The sequence below is a fragment of the Clinocottus analis genome, unplaced genomic scaffold (assembly GCF_023055335.1).
Source record: "Clinocottus analis isolate CAN_PGR_092001 unplaced genomic scaffold, fCliAna1.0.p SCAF_1, whole genome shotgun sequence".
In the NCBI taxonomy this organism is placed as follows: Eukaryota; Metazoa; Chordata; class Actinopteri; order Perciformes; family Cottidae; genus Clinocottus; species Clinocottus analis.
The window spans coordinates 9643147-9666127 of record NW_027175820.1 but is presented as its reverse complement, the minus strand read 5'-3'; the positions used below and the strand labels follow the sequence as shown (position 1 = coordinate 9666127).

Genomic DNA, 22981 nt, shown 5'->3' with positions numbered 1-22981 from the left:
TTTTTTTTGCCAATGTACTTTCATTTCTTGCCAACAGTTGAGTTGATTGAAAAGTGTGTCCAAGGACAAGTCCCTGGTCATAAAAGTACAGAAGGGGCACATTATTATAAAGACTTCCATCTCTCCTTTTTGAAAAAAGCTTGTTATCGTTTCAATGCCAAATGATTTCAAAAATCCATTCTTCTCTTTCTCCGTGGTCAGATTCCAGCCTTTGATATATTCTGTGGGTGTTTTTCTTTTAATCTTGGCGAAGGCTGAGATTGAATAGTGTTTAGGTTGTGATAAAAGTGTTGGCAAAAGCATGGAAGGTCAAAGCACCGAGGTGGCCTGTTTGACCTTCACACACACACACTTTCATACTGAGCCACCGCAGAGCACGGATGACATTGAAATACTCTATTGACTGTGAGTCAAGCTGTGCATGTGAAAAAGCCTTGCACAGGGAGACATTACTCACTAAACATGACATTTTACTGCTATCAATTCAGGAAGCCAATTGTTTTCACCTTTCCTATTGGGGCTGGGCAATACATCAATATTATATATCGATATTGTGATTTGAGACTAGATATCGTCTTCGATTTTGGATCTTGAGAATATAATATGGCAAGTGTTGTCTTTTTCAGCCCTTTTTATTTTTCTATAAGGATGTACAACGGTAAGGCAGTGGTATATTGGAACATAAAACCCACAGTTCTGATTGGATCACAGATCAGAGTTACAGATCGGATCAGCACAAAAGAAAAAGAGAAGCAAATATAACTTTGAGATCATTGAACATGTTTTTGCTTCTGCATTGCTGATCATTGAAGATCTATATTGGCGCATATAGATCTTTGTTGTTTGATTATAACAAATGGTCAACAAGGCTCCAGACTACTTTTATTTCCACTGGCCCAAAATCATGTTTGAAGTCATTGTAAAAAAAAAAAAATCAAACTGTTATTCTTTTACATTGTTATAGTTCTTAAATTTACATTTTACAAGAGAAGAGTGAACACATCAGGATAATGTTATAATTGGCCCAAATACTCATTTTCACTTAACAGAGCCGGAACGCTTCATGATGTAACTGAAGGAAGACTTCACCCGTCGGCCATTAGCAGTCCTACGATCGTTAGCTCTCTTCCAATAGATTCGTTGCCTTTACCCACTTATTCATTATGTTCACGTTACTGATGATTATTTATGTATCTTTTTGTAAAAATCTTTGTAAAAGCACCAATTGTCAACCCCACAACATTGTTGCAATATTAATATCAAGGTATTTGGTCAAAAATACTGTCCTATTTCTTTTTTGTTTCAATTTTAACAAAAGATAAACGGGTTACTTAATTTCTTTACGAGTTATTTGTGATTTACAGTAAAGTCTATACACATGATTGCTTTTACATTAGTTGTTTTCATTATTAGTTAGGTTAACAGGCACTTCTGTAAATGAAAGGAAGAAACTGGGATCTTTGGGACCTTTTAGATCAATTGACATGATTAAAACCTCTCTGTATTTTGAGCGAGACAGTACATTCCAGTGCCAATATGATTGATACAGTCTGTAATGCATTGCTGCATACCGTGCTGAAGATGGAGGAGTGTTTGTGCAGTTTATGCAGTATAGGCTTTGGACCTGCACTCCATTATAGTGATGCATTTTGTAATACATGGCATACGATTTCTTTGTGTGAATTGATGTGCTCGACTTTTAGTGTCTCTTTGTGTGCACAAGCTTGTTTTTTGTTTTTTTTTAAACATTTTCAATCGAACACAGCATGAAGCCGCCTGTGTGTGATCCAGCAGCGCCATATAGAATTCAAACCACCAAACATGTCTGAGTTTCTGGAGCTAAAAATGTAGTGTTGCGGCGCAGAGTCAACCGATTCTCACAGTAATGTGGTGTAAGGAACTAGCAAATTGCATTAACGTTTCTGCACAAATAGTGGTGTTATGTCATGACTAGATGTTTCGCTGACAAGTTTTCTATGCTCATCAAGGCTATTGTCCAAGTAGTTATTGATTATGTCTGCCAGATTTGATGTTCAGCTCTGCGGTTTGCTATCGAAAGACTAATTAGCCCGCTTTATGTGTTTAATGAAATGCTCAAACCTAAAGGATATGGAGCTCACACCCCCAGTATTTTATTTGCCTTTACTCTGTCCTCTAACTGTTTTTTTTACCCTGCACAATTAATCATTTGACACTAGGAGATCTTGTTTCACAGCAGGACTCATTCCTTTCAGAGTCCACTCCATACCTATTTTCTCTCTCTCTTCCTTCCCCACAGACAGACAATTTCCCCACCGAGCCTAATTATATGGGTAGCAGACAACAGTTTGTTCAAAGGTAAGAGTTGGGATCTATAACAGTCACTACATCTCAGATCTTTGTTTTCTTTTCTCCAATAGGCCGACACATTACTGTAGCAACATTAACTAAACTGTTTATTAATTGTCATTGCAGGGAGAGGAAGGACATGTCAATTTAATTAGGTTTAAAATTGTTGTCTTTGTGTTAATGACAATAAACAAAAGATAACACACAACATGCTCTGCTTTTTACTCTCCTTTGATCCATACGATACATTATTTTTAGAAGCATTACATTCTAAATCCTATTATAATGTGTGTATATATATATATGTATATATATATATATATATATATATATATATATATATATATATATATTTTTTTTTTTCTGTTATACTTAAGCATTCAAGGGATGCTCATCAATGTTTCATGTTGTGTCAAAACTTCCTCGGAGGGTAAAATAGGCATCGAGAACTTCTCTTTCAAACACAGAGTACTGATGCTCTTTTTTTCTTTCTCCGTGTTCATGTGTATAGTAGTTCGACATTCAAAGACCCAGAGCGAGCCAGCCTCAGAGACAGTGGTCATGGTGACAGCGACCAGGCTGACAGCGACCAGGACACCAACAAAGGCTCCTGCTGCGACATGTCTGCAAAAGAAGCCCTCAAGTTGAAGGCTACAGGCGTGAAACCCCCGCCTTTGGAACAAGGTGAGACCTCATTGGCAAATTTGACTGGATGAGGAATGAACATTGCCGCGCGAGCCAGACCCATTTAAATCGAATGACTATCAATCAGTTGTTCCTCCCTCCCCTCGCTGCTGCCGTTATTTGTATCAGCGATTCAGCTCCTGACTTGCCTGAACGCTCACAATCTGAATTTGTACTTGGCTACTTTATCCTCCCTTACTTTGTTCTCTGCACTTTTCTCATTTAATGTGTGTGTGTGCGTGTGTGTGTCCATATGTGTGTGTGAAGGTGTGAGTGAGTGTGCATTCTATACACGTCCTCAGTTTATCAAAGCAGACAAGCCCATTATGTTTTTATAAGCCCAACTTCTTCAGCCTCTTCATTTAGTCCCCCTTCCCTGAGCACCCGTCTCTGAAACTTTGATAATGGAACATGGAAAATGACTTAGTGAGCGGCAGGAGATGTAGCTTCGTAGCGTGGTGATTAAATATGAATAATCATTCTAAGCGCTGTGGGTCGGGCAGATTACATATGACACGTGTAGAACAATAACTCCCCAGATGAGAGTTGTTGCAGTCCTCCCTACCCCAGCCACCTCACATGATTAGTGCAGGGTCAGGGGAGGCAAGAAAGCCAAGATTATACATAGGGATTGACGCAAGGAAGAGGACAGGAGTTGCTATGGCAAATTTCTCACTGCAGCTTCATGCAGTCATGTACTTCAGCGTGGGCCATTACCTGCTTGGCAAAACAGACATTCCCACAGAAATACAAACCCACTAAAGTCTTGACACCAAGAAGTGTGTGTCTCCCTGACGGGCTCCAGAAGTACAGTGCGGTGTACTGAACATGGATTCTGTGTAATGGTGCTATTAATCCAGGGAACAGAAGGGCTGTTTTTCTCTTTGCGGAAGGACGATGACAACTTGTGCAACACTCCGTGCCGCACTATGCATGTCTAAATAGATAACTTTTCTTTCCTTTTCATTGCTTTTTCGCATGAAAAAAAGCAACACACGTTGGCAAGAGAAATTGGCCAATTAAAAGGCTCCATATGCTTCTCATTTTGCAAATGTTCCTATTTAATTGTCCATGGGGGACAGAGAATTACATGTATATAAACACTCACACACAGTAAGGACAAACGGCGATAATAGTGTGTTCGGCAGTAGTCAGCCAGCATAAACTGTCCTGATACAAAGTGTCTCCCGCCAACCCCCGCCTGTCCATCCACCTTTCTGTTTTCTGTGTGTTTTTTATTGTCTCGAGTAAGAGCATGTCACTCCCATGCACCAACAGACATACACACACACACACACACACACACACACACACACACACACACACAAACACACAAAGGCCCAGTGGCCCTGGAAACTCCGGCTGCAGGCTGCAACCTGCTTTTTGTCCGTTTCTCCCTTACCGCCGCCCTCTCATTTATTCTCACACTCCACTGTGTTTTCACCCCCGCTCCACGACTTTCGTTCCACTTCTCCACCTCCCCTTGTTTGGGGAAATCAATTGATGTGAGATTAGACAGTTAACTGGCTGCAGCTGGCTGTGTTTAGCCTATAACATGCGGGCTGAGTAAAGCTGTGGGGGAGGGCCGGGGTATGAGCCCATGGCATGGTGCAAGAGCAGGAACGAGTGAGGGGTGGTGAACATTGCTCTGGCAGTGGTCCAGCGTGTCTTTATTAGATTGCAAAGATGCCAGTTGAATGATCCAAAGCACCGTGTCATCCCACACTTTCAGTTGGTATTTACATGGGAAAAACAATACTATGGTTGTGATTGTATGCCTCTCAAATTACAAGATCATCTGCTCAGAAAGGTCTGTTTGATGTTCTCCTGCTGTTGAAGATGAATCGCAAGATGGTCACCTTGTGCCTGGTAAGTCCCATCTGCTGCTTTGTCTTAAGCAGTGCAGCTTGTGTACAGGTAATTTATTAAAGTAGTTTCATGGCTACTTAGTGAGGCTTAGTAAAATAGAAATAGTGAATAGAGGAAACTGACATAGACTGACAGCCGTGAGTGTCCGCTTCCAGGTCGTGATATCTGTGGTTAAAAACAACTAAGAAAAATCTCGATACACGCATACTCATAAACTGAACACATGGAGGCACACAGGTATGTCTATTATCAGATAGGAGAAAAAGACAAAAGTCTGTCATTGGCCACTGTCCCTGGGGTCGTTTTCCTCCAGGCTTATTTTCTTCACATCTCAGCCCTCAGCATCTACTACCCCCTCGCCCCCCTCCTCCTCCCCCCCTCTTCATCCCATCTTAAGTCCTCTGTTTCTTTCCAAGCATCGCCCTCCCAATTACTATCTGTAACTCTCGCTGCTTGCCTGCCAGGACTCTGCAGCCTCGTTCACTGGCTCAGTATAAACAGAACTACAAGTGCACAAAGCATGTAGTTCAAGTCCCAATCAATCGCCAACCCTGTTTCAGTTCTTAGCCGTTAGAGTCTCTAGGTTGTAGCCTTGAGTGTAAACACAACTGTGTATCCCAGCTATTTTTCTTCCTGGCTTCTTCTTTCCTTATGTTTGCTGTCCTGTGGTCACGGGCATTGGCAGAACAAACATGCAACTCCCATGTCCATACTTGTAATTCTTCTTCTTCTCCTTTGATATTCTGTACGGTTTTCTTTCTCGACAACATCATCTGGATATCTTTGCACGAGGGACCGGTCTCAAATTGATTAATTAGCCCTGCAAAATTGGTTGCAACATATTAATTAAGCTGAAGTATATCAAATGAATTTTTCTTGCCACTTTTAAACGGCGATTAATTGATGCTCCAACGCGTCTGCAGCAGCCGTTCACACAGGCTTGTCTGGCTCTGGCGGAGTGGCTGGCAGCACATCGCTCGCCTCTGTGGAGATGACTGCCATAGTCGCTATCGCGAACGGACAGGCGGCAGTGGTGTAGGGAGATGTTACCCACTGATACGGCTGTCTGAGGGAATGGAGAGAGAGAGGGATGATGGAAGAGCGTGTAGGGACCGTGTTTGACAGGGATACAGTTTGACTGAACCAGATGACCTTTCCTAATTAGCCGCGATTGGACTGCGATAATCAAGTCGCCTGACTTATTTCAAAAGGGAGGAACGTGTGAGACAGAGAAGGATGTGATACTACAAGAAGAGCGTGGATACGGGGGAAGAGAGGCACGAGATGTGTTCCTATGACAGCACAGTGGGATGCAGGGGAAATTGACTTTTCCCCGTTATTTGTGGCAGGGGGATAGAAAACCCTACACCCACAGCATCCCTCATCTGAGAGCAGGGAAGTGTCATGCTTTGTCAATTGCTCAATTGTAAATGCACACACACACACACACACACACACACACACATATATATATATATATATACTGTACACAAAGGATGGTGGAATATGGAATAGATTTAATTCTATACTCCTATATTTTTATGAGTCTCGTCTTCGCTCCAGGTGTTTTAATAATGTGTGGTGCTGAGGATGTCAGTGAGTCCCCTTCAATCAGAGGATCAGTGGTTCGAGCCCCGGCTCCGGTTGTTACTGTCGTTGTGTCCTTGAGCAAGACACTTAACCCTGAATTGCTCCCCGTTGCTGTGTCTACGGTGTGCTATGGAGCAAAAACGTAAGTCGCTTTGGATAAAAGCGTCAGCTAAATGAATGTATGGCGTTCCAAAACATGTTATCTCTGTTTGGTAGCAGGATCTTAAACACTGCCTAATATATGTGAGTGTCTTTTATGCAGCACTTGCACACTCATATCTCCTTTTTACACAATCTCAAAAGCTTTCCAAAGAAATTAAGGAAAACGAAGTCCTCGGTTTGATGTGAGTCTTTAAGTTCAAGGAGTTTCAACTAAGACATATTTTCTATTTAAATAACTAGCATGTAGTAGGATTTTGCAGCTTTAATGTTTTGTAGTTAATCTTTTTCTGGCATTTCTGTTTGTAGCTGCAGTTGATATTTTAGTCATTAGGTGACAGACAATATTGCCACTCTACGTCCTCCAAGAACATGTCACATCAAATATGGAAGACCTGCTGACGTGCCGACATCACCGCGTTTCTGACTGAAAGTTCCTCACGTGAATAATCCGGCTGGGAAGAAGGAAAAGCCATGTGAGCCAATTTATTTTAAGATAAAGTGGTGATGAATTTCACCACTACTATTATGCTTTTCATGAGCATTTTCAATTAAATACAAAAGGAAAAATAATAAATGTAACTTTTTTCATAAAATAGATGTTTGATGCCTCGCTGTTACATTGAGACATTATCAAGCAGGGAGATTATATTCTTCTTTAAAATCATGACAAAATGAAGCCTTTATTTGTTGTTTTGTTACTGGGTTTTCTCTACCAGTCCATGATGAAACCAAGCAAACCTTAATATTCAGACTTTAATCCATCTTAAATATTCCCCAATCTTCCCTTGTGGCTGTCTTAATCTGAACACTCTGGCATTACTGTACTTTTCCAAAGTGTTTCAAGTCCCTCCAATCTCTCTCCTTTTTTTTATTTTTATTCGCAGCAATTAATTTTCAATCACGGCTAAACCTTTTGATACAAAAATGCAATTCCAAGATTAATTGACTGGTCAGAAGGCAGATCAGATGCCCTTTTCACACTTGTAGCCATGACAACCTCTATGCCGCTCACTTTGGCCTTCAATAAACCTTTATCTGCCTGTTGGAAAAGGGCATTCCATTCAACATCATTCATATTTCATGGACAGATCCACATTACACCTACAATTCAAATCATTCAGAATTTGTATTAAAAATGCAGCACAGTGAGCATGTTATGAGTCCAATGTTGATGCGTGTCACTTTGTCTCACATAGTGTACAAAGGCCAGTGCAGTTAATTAAAGTGTAACTTATGCATTTGATAATACTTGTCTATGTAATTTGCTGGCATTTATATTTATTCATTTTAAAAATAAAATTACCAAGTGGCTGACTAAATATACCTTTTCTATGCAAACATTTGCCCCCATGTGCCCAAGACATTAAACATTATCATTAGGGAATGAACGAGTTATTCATCTTCATATGGGTTCCCCTTGAGCAGTGAATTATTGTTCATAATGTGAAGTTTTCAGCAAGAGGAGGACAGAGACAGGCAGACAAAGAGAGAAACGCACTGTTCAGACACAATTGAATGTCAAAACAAATGAACAAAGCAACACAAAATCTGGCTGAGCGAAGACAGGCTGCTTGAAGATGCACTTTCTCTGAAACACTTCCAGTGGGCATTGCATCCCAAATGGAAATGTGATGGAGCCACGGCCAGAATGTGACTCAATCATGAAACTGACTTTTAGACATCCAGTCATCAGAAGTGGACAAAAGACACCAGTTACTGCTGTTGTGCTTGTCATAAAAGTGTTGGATCAGTGACATTAGAAGCGACAAAGTTCCCATAATATATATATAATATATATGTGTGTGTAGTATTGCACACATGTATATATCATTGGTGACAAAAATAACACAATCATTGATTTCCACTTAAATGGAAAATGTGTTGAAAATCGTGCCTTTATTCCTCCATAAATCAGTTCAGCAATAACATTATTTTTCAAAGTCAATGGCAGAACCTTTATTGTCGTACGACAATCTCCTGTTGGTGAGATGGACCACATTTTCCGAGGTGTCCTGCAGGTCAATGGTCAAAAATTTGCTGAGAGAGAGGCTTCATTTCTGAGCATTGTTATTAGTTGGCTTTATTTGGAACAGGTAGCAGCACATGGACAAGTCACAGCTTCATGTGACACCACCGCACCTGTCTGTTAAGCAAACAATGACGGATGAAACGAGCGGTGATGGTGTGGGCGAAGAGGAGCTCTGTAACTCACTGACACCGGCTCATACACAGCACGGACAGGGTTCACCGGAGTGACGCCCGCGCTTGTTTCCACTGGAACAACGCTTGTAAACACACTCCGATGGCTTTTATTAGTCGCGTCTTCACAAATTGGGGCTCTTTTGGGAGGGGGGGAGGGGCTTCTCTTTATGAATCGTCAATTGTGTTGTAAAACCTTCTGTAAAAATATGTCGCATGACCTTGGGCGGCAGATCACAAAAACCTAGCATCATCTGAAAACCACAGCCAGATGCTTGTTTTGCGTTAGCCTCTGGAAAGGCGAGGATTTGTCTCCGAGCCTTTCATCTTTCCCTGCTCCTCATCCTCTCAGCTCAATGTGGCCTGCCCCTGGCTGGGCTGATAGCCTGATCCATGGCAACATCTCCAACTACTTTTCCTGGTGTGGAAAATATAACTATCAGCAATCTGGACCTCTCCAGGAAGCATCACTCAAAGTCAAATAAGATTTGAGTGTGCGAGTGTGTGTGTGTGTGTGCATTTGTGTGCCCAGACGCGTGCCAGGCCGTGTGTTCACCCCATTCTTAGCGGATATGGCGGTATCGCACAGCAGTGAGGCGATTTGCGGCTAAGCTAGTGGAATCCTGTGGAAAGCCTAAAATCTTGTGAGGGGTGAAGGGAGGGAAATATCACAGTCTTTGGATTCTTCTCTCTCATTACGGAAGATTTATAGGGATTAGTCTATTTTCTTTAAAACACAAAGTTTTATTAAATTCCTTTGTTATGAGTGTGGTTCACGGAGGGTGGTGTCCATTCTTGTGTCCTCCCTCATGTGCTTTAGTGTGTGTGTGTGTGTGATATTGGGCTCGGCTGGCTGTGGGTTTCGTGATTTCCACCTCTAAACCTCAGCCCGCCTGCTTGGCGTCTCACCCCCCTGATCCTCATTCAGCCAGTGGAGCCTATCTGAAGCACTGTGGCAGCACAGCGTTGGAGAGGATTGATGAATATCTCGGACTCTTACCAATTGGGCTATAAATCTCTGGCATTATCCCTCTACCCTGGTTGCTGCAGTGAATAATTATGGCATGTTTATGGAAAAATATGTCTTATTTCACTCAAAGCACTATTACAACCTCCCATCATAGTGTGATTGGACTTTCATCTTTTAAAAGATCCCATTGAGAGTGCTTTTCTCCTGCACCTTCCAATGGGGGCCGCTGCCCTTAAATGCACACGGCTGGCCGGCCCTTTCTCTTCACACTGCTCTGTAATGAGAACATTACAGGGTATTAATCTAAGTGTGTGTTCACTCATATTAGATGTTGAAAAAACACAGAGCTATTAAATGCGGTGGAAATAGTATTCAAGGCCCGTTAAAACATGAAGGCCCACTGAGTATGAGGATTAGTGCGGAGTCACGGAGATTTAACGTGAATCACTCTTCAACCGTTTCCTTAAAGTTTCATCCACAGTTGGGTCCAGTAAAAAATCTCAGTGATATTGTAATTATGTTTTGTCAGGCTCACGCCCCCTTCTGTAAAAAGCAGATTTTTACACACTCATTTTTCACACTTTTAATGCTGATCTGTTGATGTCGTTGGAGATGTTTTTGTTTTGTCATTGTTCTGGTCTGAGGCCTCACCTGCAGACAAATTTGAATGTGTTTGCTTTAAGGCCTCATTTGTGTGTAATAGAATTCGGAAAGTGAGGCGAGGCAGTTTGATGAGTTTGCATATTTCATGTTTACAGTTTATACATGCACACAGACTTGCTTGCAGTAAACACACTAGTAACCTACACTATCCTCCAGAGTGTATGTGTTCACACTCGTTCAAATAAACAACAACTGCCAAACTAGTTCTACCACACAAGTGTGAGATATTTTCCCTAACCGACTGCAGGAGAGAGAATCCAGTGTACTTATCAGCTCCATCATCACAACAGATATGCTTCTGCTCCCAGTTGTTCGCTTCCTAATCACATGAACAACAACCTTGTGGATGTGGGTCTGTGCTATAAATGAAATTAATTAACATTGTGTGCCTGAGCCCCATGGCCGTGCACTCTACGTGTTTTGTTTCTTGTTTTTTTCCAGGCCCATAAACTGCTCATTGGAACAGATAGTTACATTTGTGAGTACAGCACAGGGAAATAAGATGTTATTACAAATGATGATACATATTTTAAGATAGAAGCTCTGACACTGGATGAAGAGAGAGGAGATGTTGCTGCAGTTTCTCAGTTCTTCCAGTGAGCTTTCACTGAAATATACAATTGGGCTCTGAATCAGTGCTGTGCAGCCTTGTGTCTGTGTGTGTGTGGGTTAGATTCACAAACCGACGTAAATAACTCCCATGTGCAACCCACTACTGATTTGTGACAGAATGAGCGGATGTGCGTATGCCGCTGCTGTACATTTGCACTGTCCTTGGGTATGTCGGTCTGCTGCATCGGCTCGTGGTGGCTGTGGGCTGTGAAATGGTGAAGTGTCTTGGGTTTAAACGAAGAGGCGCTCGTAATGCAAGTTGGTTTGTTGTCACAGCACCACTCGAAGAGAATGTGTGACAGAGCAGCAGAAGAGCTGTTTCCAGAGTCTGCTCTCAGTGGGGGAACCATGTTGTCCAGCACAGCAGTAGGGAGAACACTACGGAGCAGATTATAACGATGCAGAACATCGTCACTTCCTGGACCAGAGCCACTCTGTGGCCATCTGTCCTCTGTCCATGGACAGCCGGGTGTGTGTGCGCGTGCGTGTGCGTGTGTGTGTGTGTGTGTGTGTGTGTTGGATGTAATTCTAGACATTAATCACACTCTTGCATTCATGCTTTGATCTATGCTCTTTTACTTCCTGCTTATCATTTATCAGCCATCATCATTTATTATTTATTTATGCGTCTTGAAAAAAAGTTATAGTTACCAAATGTTGACGATTGAAGGTATTTATCAAGTAAAAATACAAAACTACATGAGTTGCACGGAAATACATTAGTTGGTTAATTGATATTGGTCCTTATTCGCTCATCTTTTACAGGCCAGTACAAGTTTAGTGGATTAATGGGCGAAAAAATGAATCAATAAACAGTTAGTTGCAGCTTTGCTGTCCTTGCAGCCTTCTGTCTGGTATGTAACAGTCAAAGCAGTGCTGCCACCTGTAGTTTGTGTCTCTTGACTCGGATCCATTTCAGTTCGGACCACAAGAAACAAATCTGCCAGAGTCCATTCAATAAATTATACATTGCAAACAACTACTGATAACTTGTGCTGCAACGGGGAACAAAAAAAAAAGAGTTCTGTTCGTATCACGGATTAGAGACAAATCAGCACAAAATAAATAAAAAAGGATCAAATATAACTTTTTGAGATCCCTGATCCACAATACTAATGGCAAAATATCTCCTTCATACAACTCAACTTCAAGTTCCTCACCAAAACTACATTTTACAAGATTACATGTGAACACATCATAATGACGTTATAGTTGACCTTTGCACAATGCTTATTTTCAGTGAACAGAGCCTGAAGGCATCATAATGTAGCCAAACAGAACCTTCGTGCTCCTGTCTATTTAAACACGGATTGGTTGATTATAATGTAACATTATCAGAGATCAGCGACTAGAAAAGCATACATGCCGATGTCCTGATTACATATTTTACTAAATATTGGCAGATATAGATCATCAGTAAAACTTTATTTCACACTGTGTTTGTAAACGTTAAACTAAGTAATTAATCTGCGCTTCATGTGAACGCGAGGGGATCAACGGGGGACTTTCTTTTCTTTTACATATTCTTGTTTTGAGTTGATTAGTATTTCCACTCCTTTTGTATTTTAATGAGCAAAAATATGAGGTAAAATCAAGCGCCTACAACATTAGATGTATACACAATAGTTTTGCTTTTCAACAGATGTATTACACCTGACAAATGCACACCTGCAGCCTGTTTAGTAATTAGAGGCGTTGATTCTCTCATCAGCTGGTACAACAATATTGTGGGAGGTGAAATATCGGGTGGCACAGATATTATATTCATACACTCTTGTCTCTGATCTCACCAAACACATTTCACTTGCACTCCCACTGCTTGCTTATTATAAACATTGTCTCTTGTGTGTGTGTGTGTTTGTGTGTGGAGCGGGGAGGGGGGTATCTCTACATTTTACTGTTATTTTTCAGTCCCCGAACATGTTACATGGAATTAGCAAACTGGTTGGCACACTTAATATCTTTGTGGAGCTCAATAAGTTTGTCCTCCGTCCTTTACGCTCAGTACAAGTGGCATTTTTGCGACTCACGATGTACAATTCACAAACCTAGATCCAGTAGAAAAGTGGCATCTGAACGCGTGCCATTATGTTATTATGCTTTTGTGTGGGTTTGGTGGGCTTAGCCACAATCAGCTGATTCTTTCTGATAATTCTTTTGAGGTTTGGATCACACAATGTCGTGGTTTGGAATATTCTGCCTAGTATTGCCATTTTGTACGCGGTAACATTATTAATAATACAAATAGAAAAGAAAAAAAACTCCAAGTAACAGATTATTCGGCTTTGATTATGTGAAAATGAAATGCCTGGTAAAAGTTTCCCTCGACAGTGAATTCGGCACAACTTCCACTGAATCAGTACGAATCAAGCGAAGGGCCCCTTTGTCTGGTCTATTTCCTTTTCTCATGTGAATGAATATTTGTGGTGCCCTGGGGCATTGTTTCTCCATGTTACACTGCATCAGGAACCAGAGAGATAAATGGGCCCGGCCTGTCGAAGGCATCAGGACTTCTTCTCTGCCCAACCATAACTAGTAATGTCCTTTCATCCACTGCCTGTAGTGCTATAGATAATGGCATATTTATTTGAAAAAGAGGAATTGCTCAAACAAACGGAGGGGTATATGGTTTATGCGATTACAGTTGATGGAATGCTCTGAAATGTCCACAAAAAAAAGAGACAAATTGGATGTATGAAATTGTATGTAGAGCGATAGTGATAGGGCTTGCATGTATTAAATAAATGTGAATTCAATAAGTGGATTGAAGGAAAGAAAATCAAGGGTGGGCGAAAGAAATAAGCCAGTTGACGAGTGATCAGATGCAGAGTCGAAAGAGCTCATGGATGGACGGGTGAATGTAAAGGGGCAGGACAGCAGGCGGGCTCTGTGGGAGATTGGCTCAAGTAGCATGGTGCCTGGCTTCCCGCTGTCAGTAAACCACCAGGTCAAAAAAAAAAGAAAAAACTGTCAACCTAAACACCTACCCTGCTAAGACACGCCGCAACCGAGTCGCAAGCACACACCCTTAGCACAGTGTGTGCAAGTATGTCATTAGGCCAACCCCTGCAGGCAGCTCTACTGGATGTAGCATAAAGCAAGGACGCATTCGCACCATAAATAGTCCTTTGCGGTATCTTTGCATGGCAATACAAGCAGGCTGCGTGGATTCTTCAAATAAACGTGTTACACGTGTGGCACTGTACTATAGTGATAGTGAATGGGAGTAAGAGAGAATGTGCGTCTGTGTGTGTGTGTGTGTGTGTGACACGGTGAGTATGTGAAGATGGCGACTGGGAGTGTTTTTCTCAGATAACCTCAGTTTGTTACTTTTTGATCCTGCTAAATTAAGATAAGGGGCTTGGTTAATTAAACTGTCACATGGCAATACCTTGAGGAATTGCAAGGCCAACACAGCTTTAATTGGGTGGCTGCTATTCTCTCTGCGGCTGCCTCCCATCCCGGGGAAACAGCCCCACAGAGGGGAAACGCATCCTCGTGGCTACTGGCAAAGGATGGAAGAGTTGAAGGAGGCATGAGTTTGAACATTTAAATGAAGAAGGGCGGGGAAACAAAATGAGATGATTGGACCTTAAATGTGTAAAAAGGAATGTGATGCTTACAATGGCTCCATGACCGGCTGGAAACCAGGTTTGACTTGCGATGAGGAGTTTAAATTGCTCCTTCAATATGCATGAATGGGGAAGTGTGTAATTTTCTGTGCGTTGCGATAATCTCTGTGGTGCATTAGTTGCGAGGCAGGTCTCCAAAGCCCCACGGACAATGTCGGCCAGCTTAAGATGCATCTGTAATTACCAGCAGCCAATTAACAGCTGACCTCACCATCCCACCACAAACCACAACAAAGATCTATTATGGAGATTTAGAAGGCTTGCAGAATAAACAAGTAAGTGTGATGGATCTTCATACAGAGCTTATGGGTGTTTGCACCTCCTCTTTTGGTTTACAGACACACGCACACGCACACACACGCACACACTTCATTGGAATTCAGACCACGGTGAGGTAGACGTTTGGAAGTGTTCCAGATGTGTAGGTTTTTTCTGTAACAGGCTTTAAAGAGACCTCTCAGAACACCACTCAACCTATATATATTTTACTCCCACTAGTTTGCACCAGATTCCCTCATGTTTCTGTTGCTGCATTTTGTTGAACATATTTTTTTCAGCATCCTAGAGGGCAGCAATGCATTATTGTAGCTGCATTTTATTACACTTTAGATGCAATGCAGCGCATACGTTTGTCCGAGGCGCCCCCACTCTGGTACAAATTAATTGAAATGTCGGCAGCTGTATCTTATATAGGTTCTCTAAATAGTTCCTGCAGTTATTATGGGATTCCTTCGAAACACTGTGAAGTTGTTGCTGTTGGAGGAAAATTCCTCGATAGCCTAATGCCCGTTTTGGGGTGATGTTTTGAAAACTGTTTCCCATCTGTCCCTGAAGGTGATCGAAATCTGCCTTGATTAACAAGTGGGGAATCTGGATGATGGTCCCCTGTGCTGCCTCTCATCCCCTCCCAAGTGGGGATCAGAGAGGATGAAGTTTTGAGCCTAGGGATAATCTAGTTCCCTAGATTGTGATAATGCTGTTCAGGATGATCATGTGGATGAGAGCTGGTTTGGCAGTGGGTCTGTACTTGCGTATACTTGTGTGTCTGCCTGCTCGTGCCCCAAAGAGAAGAGGCAGGCAATAGCAGAGCGGGTCAGTCAATTTGTACACACACACACACACACAGATAATGGGTCACAAAACACACTTTTGCTGTTGCTGTATCCAGGCAACCGCATCAGAATTCAAGATGTATCGAACAACAGGTGATTGCCACCATCTTCCTTTTTTCTGCTTTGAGCTGCTAAATTATGATCACTTCGACTCGCATATGAATAAGAATACAACAATTTCAATACGGCAAAATTAGACAACTCCCACGGTACGAAGAAGCTCGTTTCCTTTTGTGTGCCTTGTTTGCTTGAAAACACATTTGCAATGTCGTCAAAACGTCTGAATGCGGCGAATTTCTCGCAAATAACTGAGGCTTAGCTTTGTTTGTGTACTTTGTGCATTTTATTTTCTGAGAAATGACAGTGAGCTTAAGCTTCGCTAAATCTCATTTTAGTTTCCCTGTCGTTCCGCATAGTCTCTTCTCACCCTGATCTGTGTCTGGTGTTGGTGTCCAGCTGTTCCATCAGCACGACAAGTGGTTCAGGAAACTCCCTCATTGTTCACTGACCAATCGCAAACACACCAGAATGCTGTCAACGGGCATTTTCCACCCAGTGGTTTGCATTTGCCTGCACCTGTGATTGTAGCCCAGAGGGCAGGGGATGCAGGAGGGGGTGGCAGAATGGGGTAGAGTCTGGGCATCGGGGTGGAAAGACAGTCAGGGTTGGGATTAGGCTGTCTTTCTGTCTGTAGAGATTAAAGGAAATAGATTCATTGTGCGTTCCCCCTATTCCGTCGTGTTTTCCTCAAAATGCATCAGAGGACAGCTGAGGCGAACCACCAGAATTTGCATTTTCGTAATTTGCATGAACTCATTGGAGCTTGGAGGCAACTTACGGTTGTGTGTGCACCTATGCACGCGTGTGTGTGTGTGTGTGTGTCTGTGTGTGCATGTCTCTGGGCATGTGCTTTGTAATTTGACAAGCAAAATAAAGAACTTGTCCAAACAATCTACCTTTCACGACTGGAAAGAGCCCACGCTGTTTTCATGGAAATCTTGCACTTGGACCACTAGACAGTCGAAGCATTTTGTTTCCCAACATCTACTGGAACGTTAAGGCATTACATGAACTGCCTTCACTGACCTAAAACATGTTGTAACACAGCGCCATGCTGCAGCAGAGTATACTGTGGAGAGTAACTCCAATAGATATTTTTTTGCAATGCTTTTCTAGCCTGGTTTATGAATCTTATCAGGCGAGGCTTTAGTAGTGGTGTGTGTGTGTGTGTGTGTGTGTGTGTGTGTGTGTGTGTGTGTGTGTGTGTGCGTGTGTGCGCGCGTGTGTGCGTGTGTGCATGTATGCGTGTCTGCATGTGTGTGTCCAGGCCCCTCTGGACTCCATTAATCCCAAATCTAACAGACGTACTGCAGATGCATCCTGTGATGTGTGATGAATTTCTCTCTGGAATATTGGGTGCTGCTTCCATGATATTCACTTCCCTTCCTCTCATCAGGAGTGCATTGCTTTGTCCACACCCCCGGGATGCCTGGACTGTCCACCAGGACAGGTGGCTGTTGAATTTGTTTACAAGTCAGGTGTGTTTTCCGCTAGTTCTCTGATCTGTAATTCTACATCTCTGAGCTCTTTTAATCCCATTCTTATCTTGTGTAAGCCTTCTAATCTTTGACCCTAATCTTAAACCACCACATAGAATGGGGCAGCGTGGATTGAGTTGTTTTTCTCACCTTCCAATTCAATGCATTCATTTGTCAGTGAGAGAAAGAGAGAGAGAGACGAGGTCCTCTAGCCTTTGGGGTTTCTTTCTCACAAGCTCAATCAGATGTATTTATTGCTATACATTTCTATTTATTTGTTTTTTTTTGCTGTGCGCTGGACTTTAACCCAGTCTATTTTAAAGCATTTTGCTTATAACCCAGTCTCAGGAGTGAAATGGAGGGAGAGGCAAAGAAAGCGTAAATTAGATGGTGAGATGGAAAACACATTTCTATTTGAAATGATTATCCCTCCTGACGCATAGACTAATAGACTGTTATTGCATTTCCGTCAGTTTCTTTTAATCTAATCATTCTCACAAACACGAGGGGCAGAGTGTTAGTGTTTGCACATGTTTATCCACACAGAGACGCAAGCAACCAGTGTCTAGACAGTTAACACCAATTTGGCTGCGGAACAGAGGAACATCAATGCTAAAGCAATGTTGCTGAAACACGAGGCATGTTCCTCAGTCTTGCATGGAGTGGAGATCGTAGTGACAGACAGACGGCGATCAGAGGAGGAGGTGCAGTAGAAATGGAAGAGAGGTTGGCAGAGCTCACTGTGGCTAATACATCCAAAGTGTGTCAGTTAGCTCTCTAAATGTGTTAGGCCCCGGGGCTGAGAAAGCCAACACCATCGACTCAACCTACCTCTCTCCACCTTTCCACTTAGCCTCTGTTCAACACCCGCCAATATCCTTAGGGGAGCTGCACTGCTGTTCATTGGCACAATTGATCAAATGCCTACATGCTAAAGTGTGCAGTTTTCTTATTGCATGTATCAGTCTTGTGAGTGTGCAGGAGGATTCGGTTTGGAGTGGCGTGCTGCTATACAACGTGGCAGGTAGCTTTACAGGTCCTCACACAGCGTTCCCTCTCCTGGCAGGCTGAGGGCGTTCCCGTTTTTGTCACAGGAAGCGGTGACGCTAGTACTGTAGCGCTCGAGACTTGACACTGTATCAGCGCCATAGAATAGGACACGTGATTGAACCTCGCCGTGTACATAGATAACCGCGAACATCATTTATTTAGCAGATATAAAACATGTACCGGCACCGACAGTCCCCTTTATTTGTCAAATGTAATGTAAATGCTGCGTATTTTCGTGTGATTTACACACAAAGAATATACACAGTGGATATTCCTGATGCTCCAGTGGGTGGAATAAAAATAGAAAATATTTGCACACACTATTAGGCGGGCTCTGTCTGTTTGAAAACACCCGACTGGTGTCACATTAGAGATGTGCGTAAGCGCACACTGTTTTCCACACCGCTATGTTTCTGTTAGTTTATCTAAATTCATGTAAGAGTGTCACAGCTGTTCTCAAGCGAAATACTGGTGGCGTTCTGGTGCAGTATGTATCACATTCTGCATAATTTAGTCAGACAGGTATCATTGCAAGTCATCGGCACATCGAGCTTCTCCTCTGACCACAGGCTGGATTTCCTACAAAAAAAACCTCCAAAACCCTGGTCGAGAATCTTGATGAATTCATTAGTATTTGTGATGAATATATTTGCTGCATTACTTTGTGATGTCTGAAACATTTTACGCGACCCCAAGTCAGCGCCATCCGCCGCTGATTCATTTGTCTAGGTTTTGGCCCCTTCTCGGACTGCATTAGTCTGGAGCGTCGAGCCTCTTGACATGTTTCACCTACGCACCCTGTCTTCATGGAGTTTGGCCTGTTTCAGCCAAAGAGGGAGCTATTGCCGGAGGCAGCAACCTGTCAAATAAGCACACGAATTTCAAAATTTGCCTTTCTATCTATTTTTGCGTGACCCTGATGAATTTATATTTTCAGAGCTTAGTGTCCGACATACAACTGTGAAATGGCAGAGACCCCAGTGCAATAGTGAGGACGATACGATGCCGCTGTATACTGTAAGTGTATGTGTTGTTGTATCACATTGATCGTTCTGTTGAGTTGAAGAATCAAAAACACTTTCCCTAATCCTGCTACAGCAGCACACGTGGGAATAATTACTTGCACAAAGCCATGACACCCTGAGTTGTTCAAATCCCTTTTGTTGAAAAGAGAGCGACATGGAGGCAGAGAGACAATAAAAGAAGGGGATTTAGCACAACAAACGTAACGGCATTAGATGATGTCTGGTGGATCTTGTTATTGTATGGATTGTCTGAATGAAGCCTCCTCAGTGATGGATTTGTTTATCCTCGTTGTTTGAGGTCAGTTATCAAGGCAGGGCCACAGCGCCTCATATTAGGCACTAAATTGCTTAAAGAAGAGATCAAATCTTGAGTGTTGGAAATAGCATTATTAGAGTATTATGGCTATAATGTAAAAAAGAAATGTGTTGGAGTGAAGCACTTCAAAAGATGACCCAATTAGCAACAAAAGGTTTCCCTTCTTTCCTTCCTTAATAGGGTCTTTTAAACCTGTTTTCTCCTCGGATAGAAACAGGATTTCTGTAATGAGCTGGTGAGTCATAGATTCTCTCGCCTGATTTTTCTTCTTCTTTTTATTCCCTGCTCTTTTCTCTTTCTCTCTTTTTCTCACTTCATTTATTGCACGCAGTGTCTCTCTAAATGGGCCAAGGCAACTTTCTTTGCCGTCTACTGGGGGAAGGAAGTAGATTAAGGCTATTAACACGCACAAGGATGCTGATCAGCTTTTTGGTTCTCAAGTCTGGTCCATACTGCGCTCCCTCTCCTAAGGCTCTTCAGTTATATCCACCCTTTGAACATGGTGTGTTTGTATTTTTGTGTGTTTGTGTGTGCGTGTGAGAACAGCCCATTTGATTTTTTTTTTCTCGCAAATATGCCCAAATACAATCTAAGGATATCACACAGCGACCAAAGCAGCAAGAACACAAAAGAGTTCACTCTCCTTCACGTCTCCAAACAGTAAGTAGTAGTGAGTAGAAATAAAACATGGTGCAGGCATGCTGCGGCTGTTTATGTAGCTTATGAGTGAGCATGCTGCGATGCACACACAATAAAGACACAAGAGTGCTATATTTAGATGACAAACTGCCATAAACCCAGGCTAAAGAGGAAAGGAATAAACAAAAGAGAAGGGGAGGAAAAAAAGCAAGGCGGTCCAGAAGCATCCCCTGTCACGGTGCAATCCCCCATGTCCTAATTACACAGGCTTAGAGGAAACGGAGGATTAGCGACCGATTCACCATGCTGCTCTCCTCATCTTCTAATAAGTCCCCTTCTTGTCGCCTCGCCATCCTTTGTACCACCCTGCGTGTCTCTCTCCAGGTAAAGGTAGCAAGATACTATTGACCTCTGGCTTCGTGCGTCCCTTTGTTCCTTCTTGCTTGCACGGCTGCCTCCGACAACACCACCTAATCCCATTTTAAAAGTAGGCTACGCCGCCGGCTTGTTTTGTTTGCGCTTCTCATCACTTTGGACAGAGAAGGTTTGTTGCATCAGTAAACTGCAGGATCACATTCCTTTTGGACGTATGTGTTTCCATGTGCCAGTGCATGTGTTGGCACTGTGTACTGTGCACCTGTTAATTATGAGGATACGTTGTTTTGTTTTTCTTCCTTCACCTTCTTTTTTTTCACCAGTCAGCTGTAGCTAAATGCACCCATCGGAGTCTGTCTAATTACACAGGAGTCTGTCTAGTCTTTGGTGAACACACTGAGCACACTTTGTTTTCAGCACAATAACTTTATGTATATATTCTTTCGAGACAAGGCGACAAAACCAGTTAAAATTGCTGATGTTAGGCTTCTTTGCAATATCTCACCATATATGTTTTACAATACTTTAAATGTAGATGGTACAACGTTAGTTGGGATCATATATGCTCATATATTGGGTGTATTATTGTATTTCTTAGTTTTCTTCCGCATATAAATACGGGTACATTTGATATTTGCTCTTTTGTCATTTTTCCTGTATGTTGGGTTTTTAACAGCTCTATACCTTATTAAATTATCAAAATCAACCTGGAATAATCGTGTTGGTTTATTTTTACCTTCATATTTGTTTCCCGTCTGAATGGCAAAATGCAGGAGATGATTTATAGATATGGCATGAGTGTATCGTAGCTGACCATTATGAATGTCAATCATCCAGTATGTGCTCCAGTATATCGCTTGATATTTATTTTCTTCCGGGTTATAGCTTTTCCATGTTAAGTGTTTGATAGGTATAAATAGCTTGATTTTAGCAGGATGATGTAAGGCTTGTTCCTCTCAGACATCTATATCTAATAGCTTGCCTGTGGCTGCTCTGCTGCAATTGTTCCACCATTAGAACACTTAAGGAGTGAAAGAAAGTGGGGTGGAAGAGTGAGCTGTAGCCAGAGGAAATGTGAATTATACAAGGTCTTAAGTCACATGTTGGAAAAGAGGGTTTTTGATTGGCTGACTCAAGTATCTTCTTTGACTGACCTTGCATTATTTATTGACCGTGAACATTGAATGATCCGTGTTTCTGTAAGCAAAACGGGAAAAAAGAAGAACGAACAAAAAGTTCCTCTCTGCGTTTGTTCGGTTTTTCTGTCTCCATCAATAAACCAAACTCAATGAAGAGCACTTGGTTGAATAGGCTGCTTCAACACACCAGTGGGAATTTTCTGAAGAGTGTTGGCACATGTAACAGATGTGGTCACAGATAAACATTGGTATGTCTGTTCTCAGCACTTTTTGTCCTTGGATAGGTTCCCATAGCCATCCAGTACAGTTAAACCTGTTTGTTAAGGTCACTGTCGTGTTTTTTTTTTTGGGGCTGATTGTCGACAGATAACAGAAACAGTGAGATCCCCCTCCACACACCTTGTTTTCACACAGCTGTCTCAAGGTCGAACTTCACCATCAATTAAAGCTCAAAGAAACCCATTGATAATCCAGCAGGCAGCACGTGGCTACCAGCATGTAGCATGTAGTGAAAACGCACGTAATGCAACCAAGCCATTCATATTTCAATGCAGTCCCTTTAAATGAACTTCATTAAAAAAACAATCAATATGCCCTGAAGTTGCAGACACTGGCCGAGTTCAAGTGCACATTATGTTCTGCTCTATTCAAACAGAAACAGGCAAACACACCTACATACGAACACACGGGAACACGCATGCGGCAGCCTTTATATAACCAGATAGATCCCCTTGCAAACTCATTTGTGTACAGAAGGACCACATTGTGCATTTCACGACCCTCATTGCTGCTTTGTGTAAAAGGGACAGAGCTGTTTGTATTGTCCGGACGGCCCTCATCTTTCCAACCCGCAGACCTTTCTCGTCACCCACAGCACACAGCACTGCTTGCTCATCATTGATTAGGCTCTGTGTGTTTGTTTCTATTTGAATATGAGCTTATGCTCCTCTTCCTCCTCCTCTTGGGTTTCCACCCCTCGCTCGCCTCCGCATAAATACTCTCTCCTTGGGGTGTTCTTTGAACAACTTATCCAGGCATTAGTCGACGGAGAGGCCTGCAGTTTGCGAGGGAACGCCTG

General features: G+C 42.4%; 1 protein-coding gene across 2 annotated transcripts in view; it reads left to right on the top strand.

Moving 5' to 3' along the window:
- The window catches only part of pcdh17 (protocadherin 17), a 55762-nt gene that overhangs the window by 20800 nt on the left and 11981 nt on the right, over positions 1–22981 (top strand). For both annotated transcript variants that reach the window (XM_068579623.1, XM_068579622.1), the window contains exons 3-4: positions 2279–2337; positions 2840–3012. In XM_068579623.1, coding sequence (XP_068435724.1) covers positions 2279–2337; positions 2840–3012 — 232 coding nt within the window. The remainder of the gene's footprint in view (positions 1–2278; positions 2338–2839; positions 3013–22981) is intronic.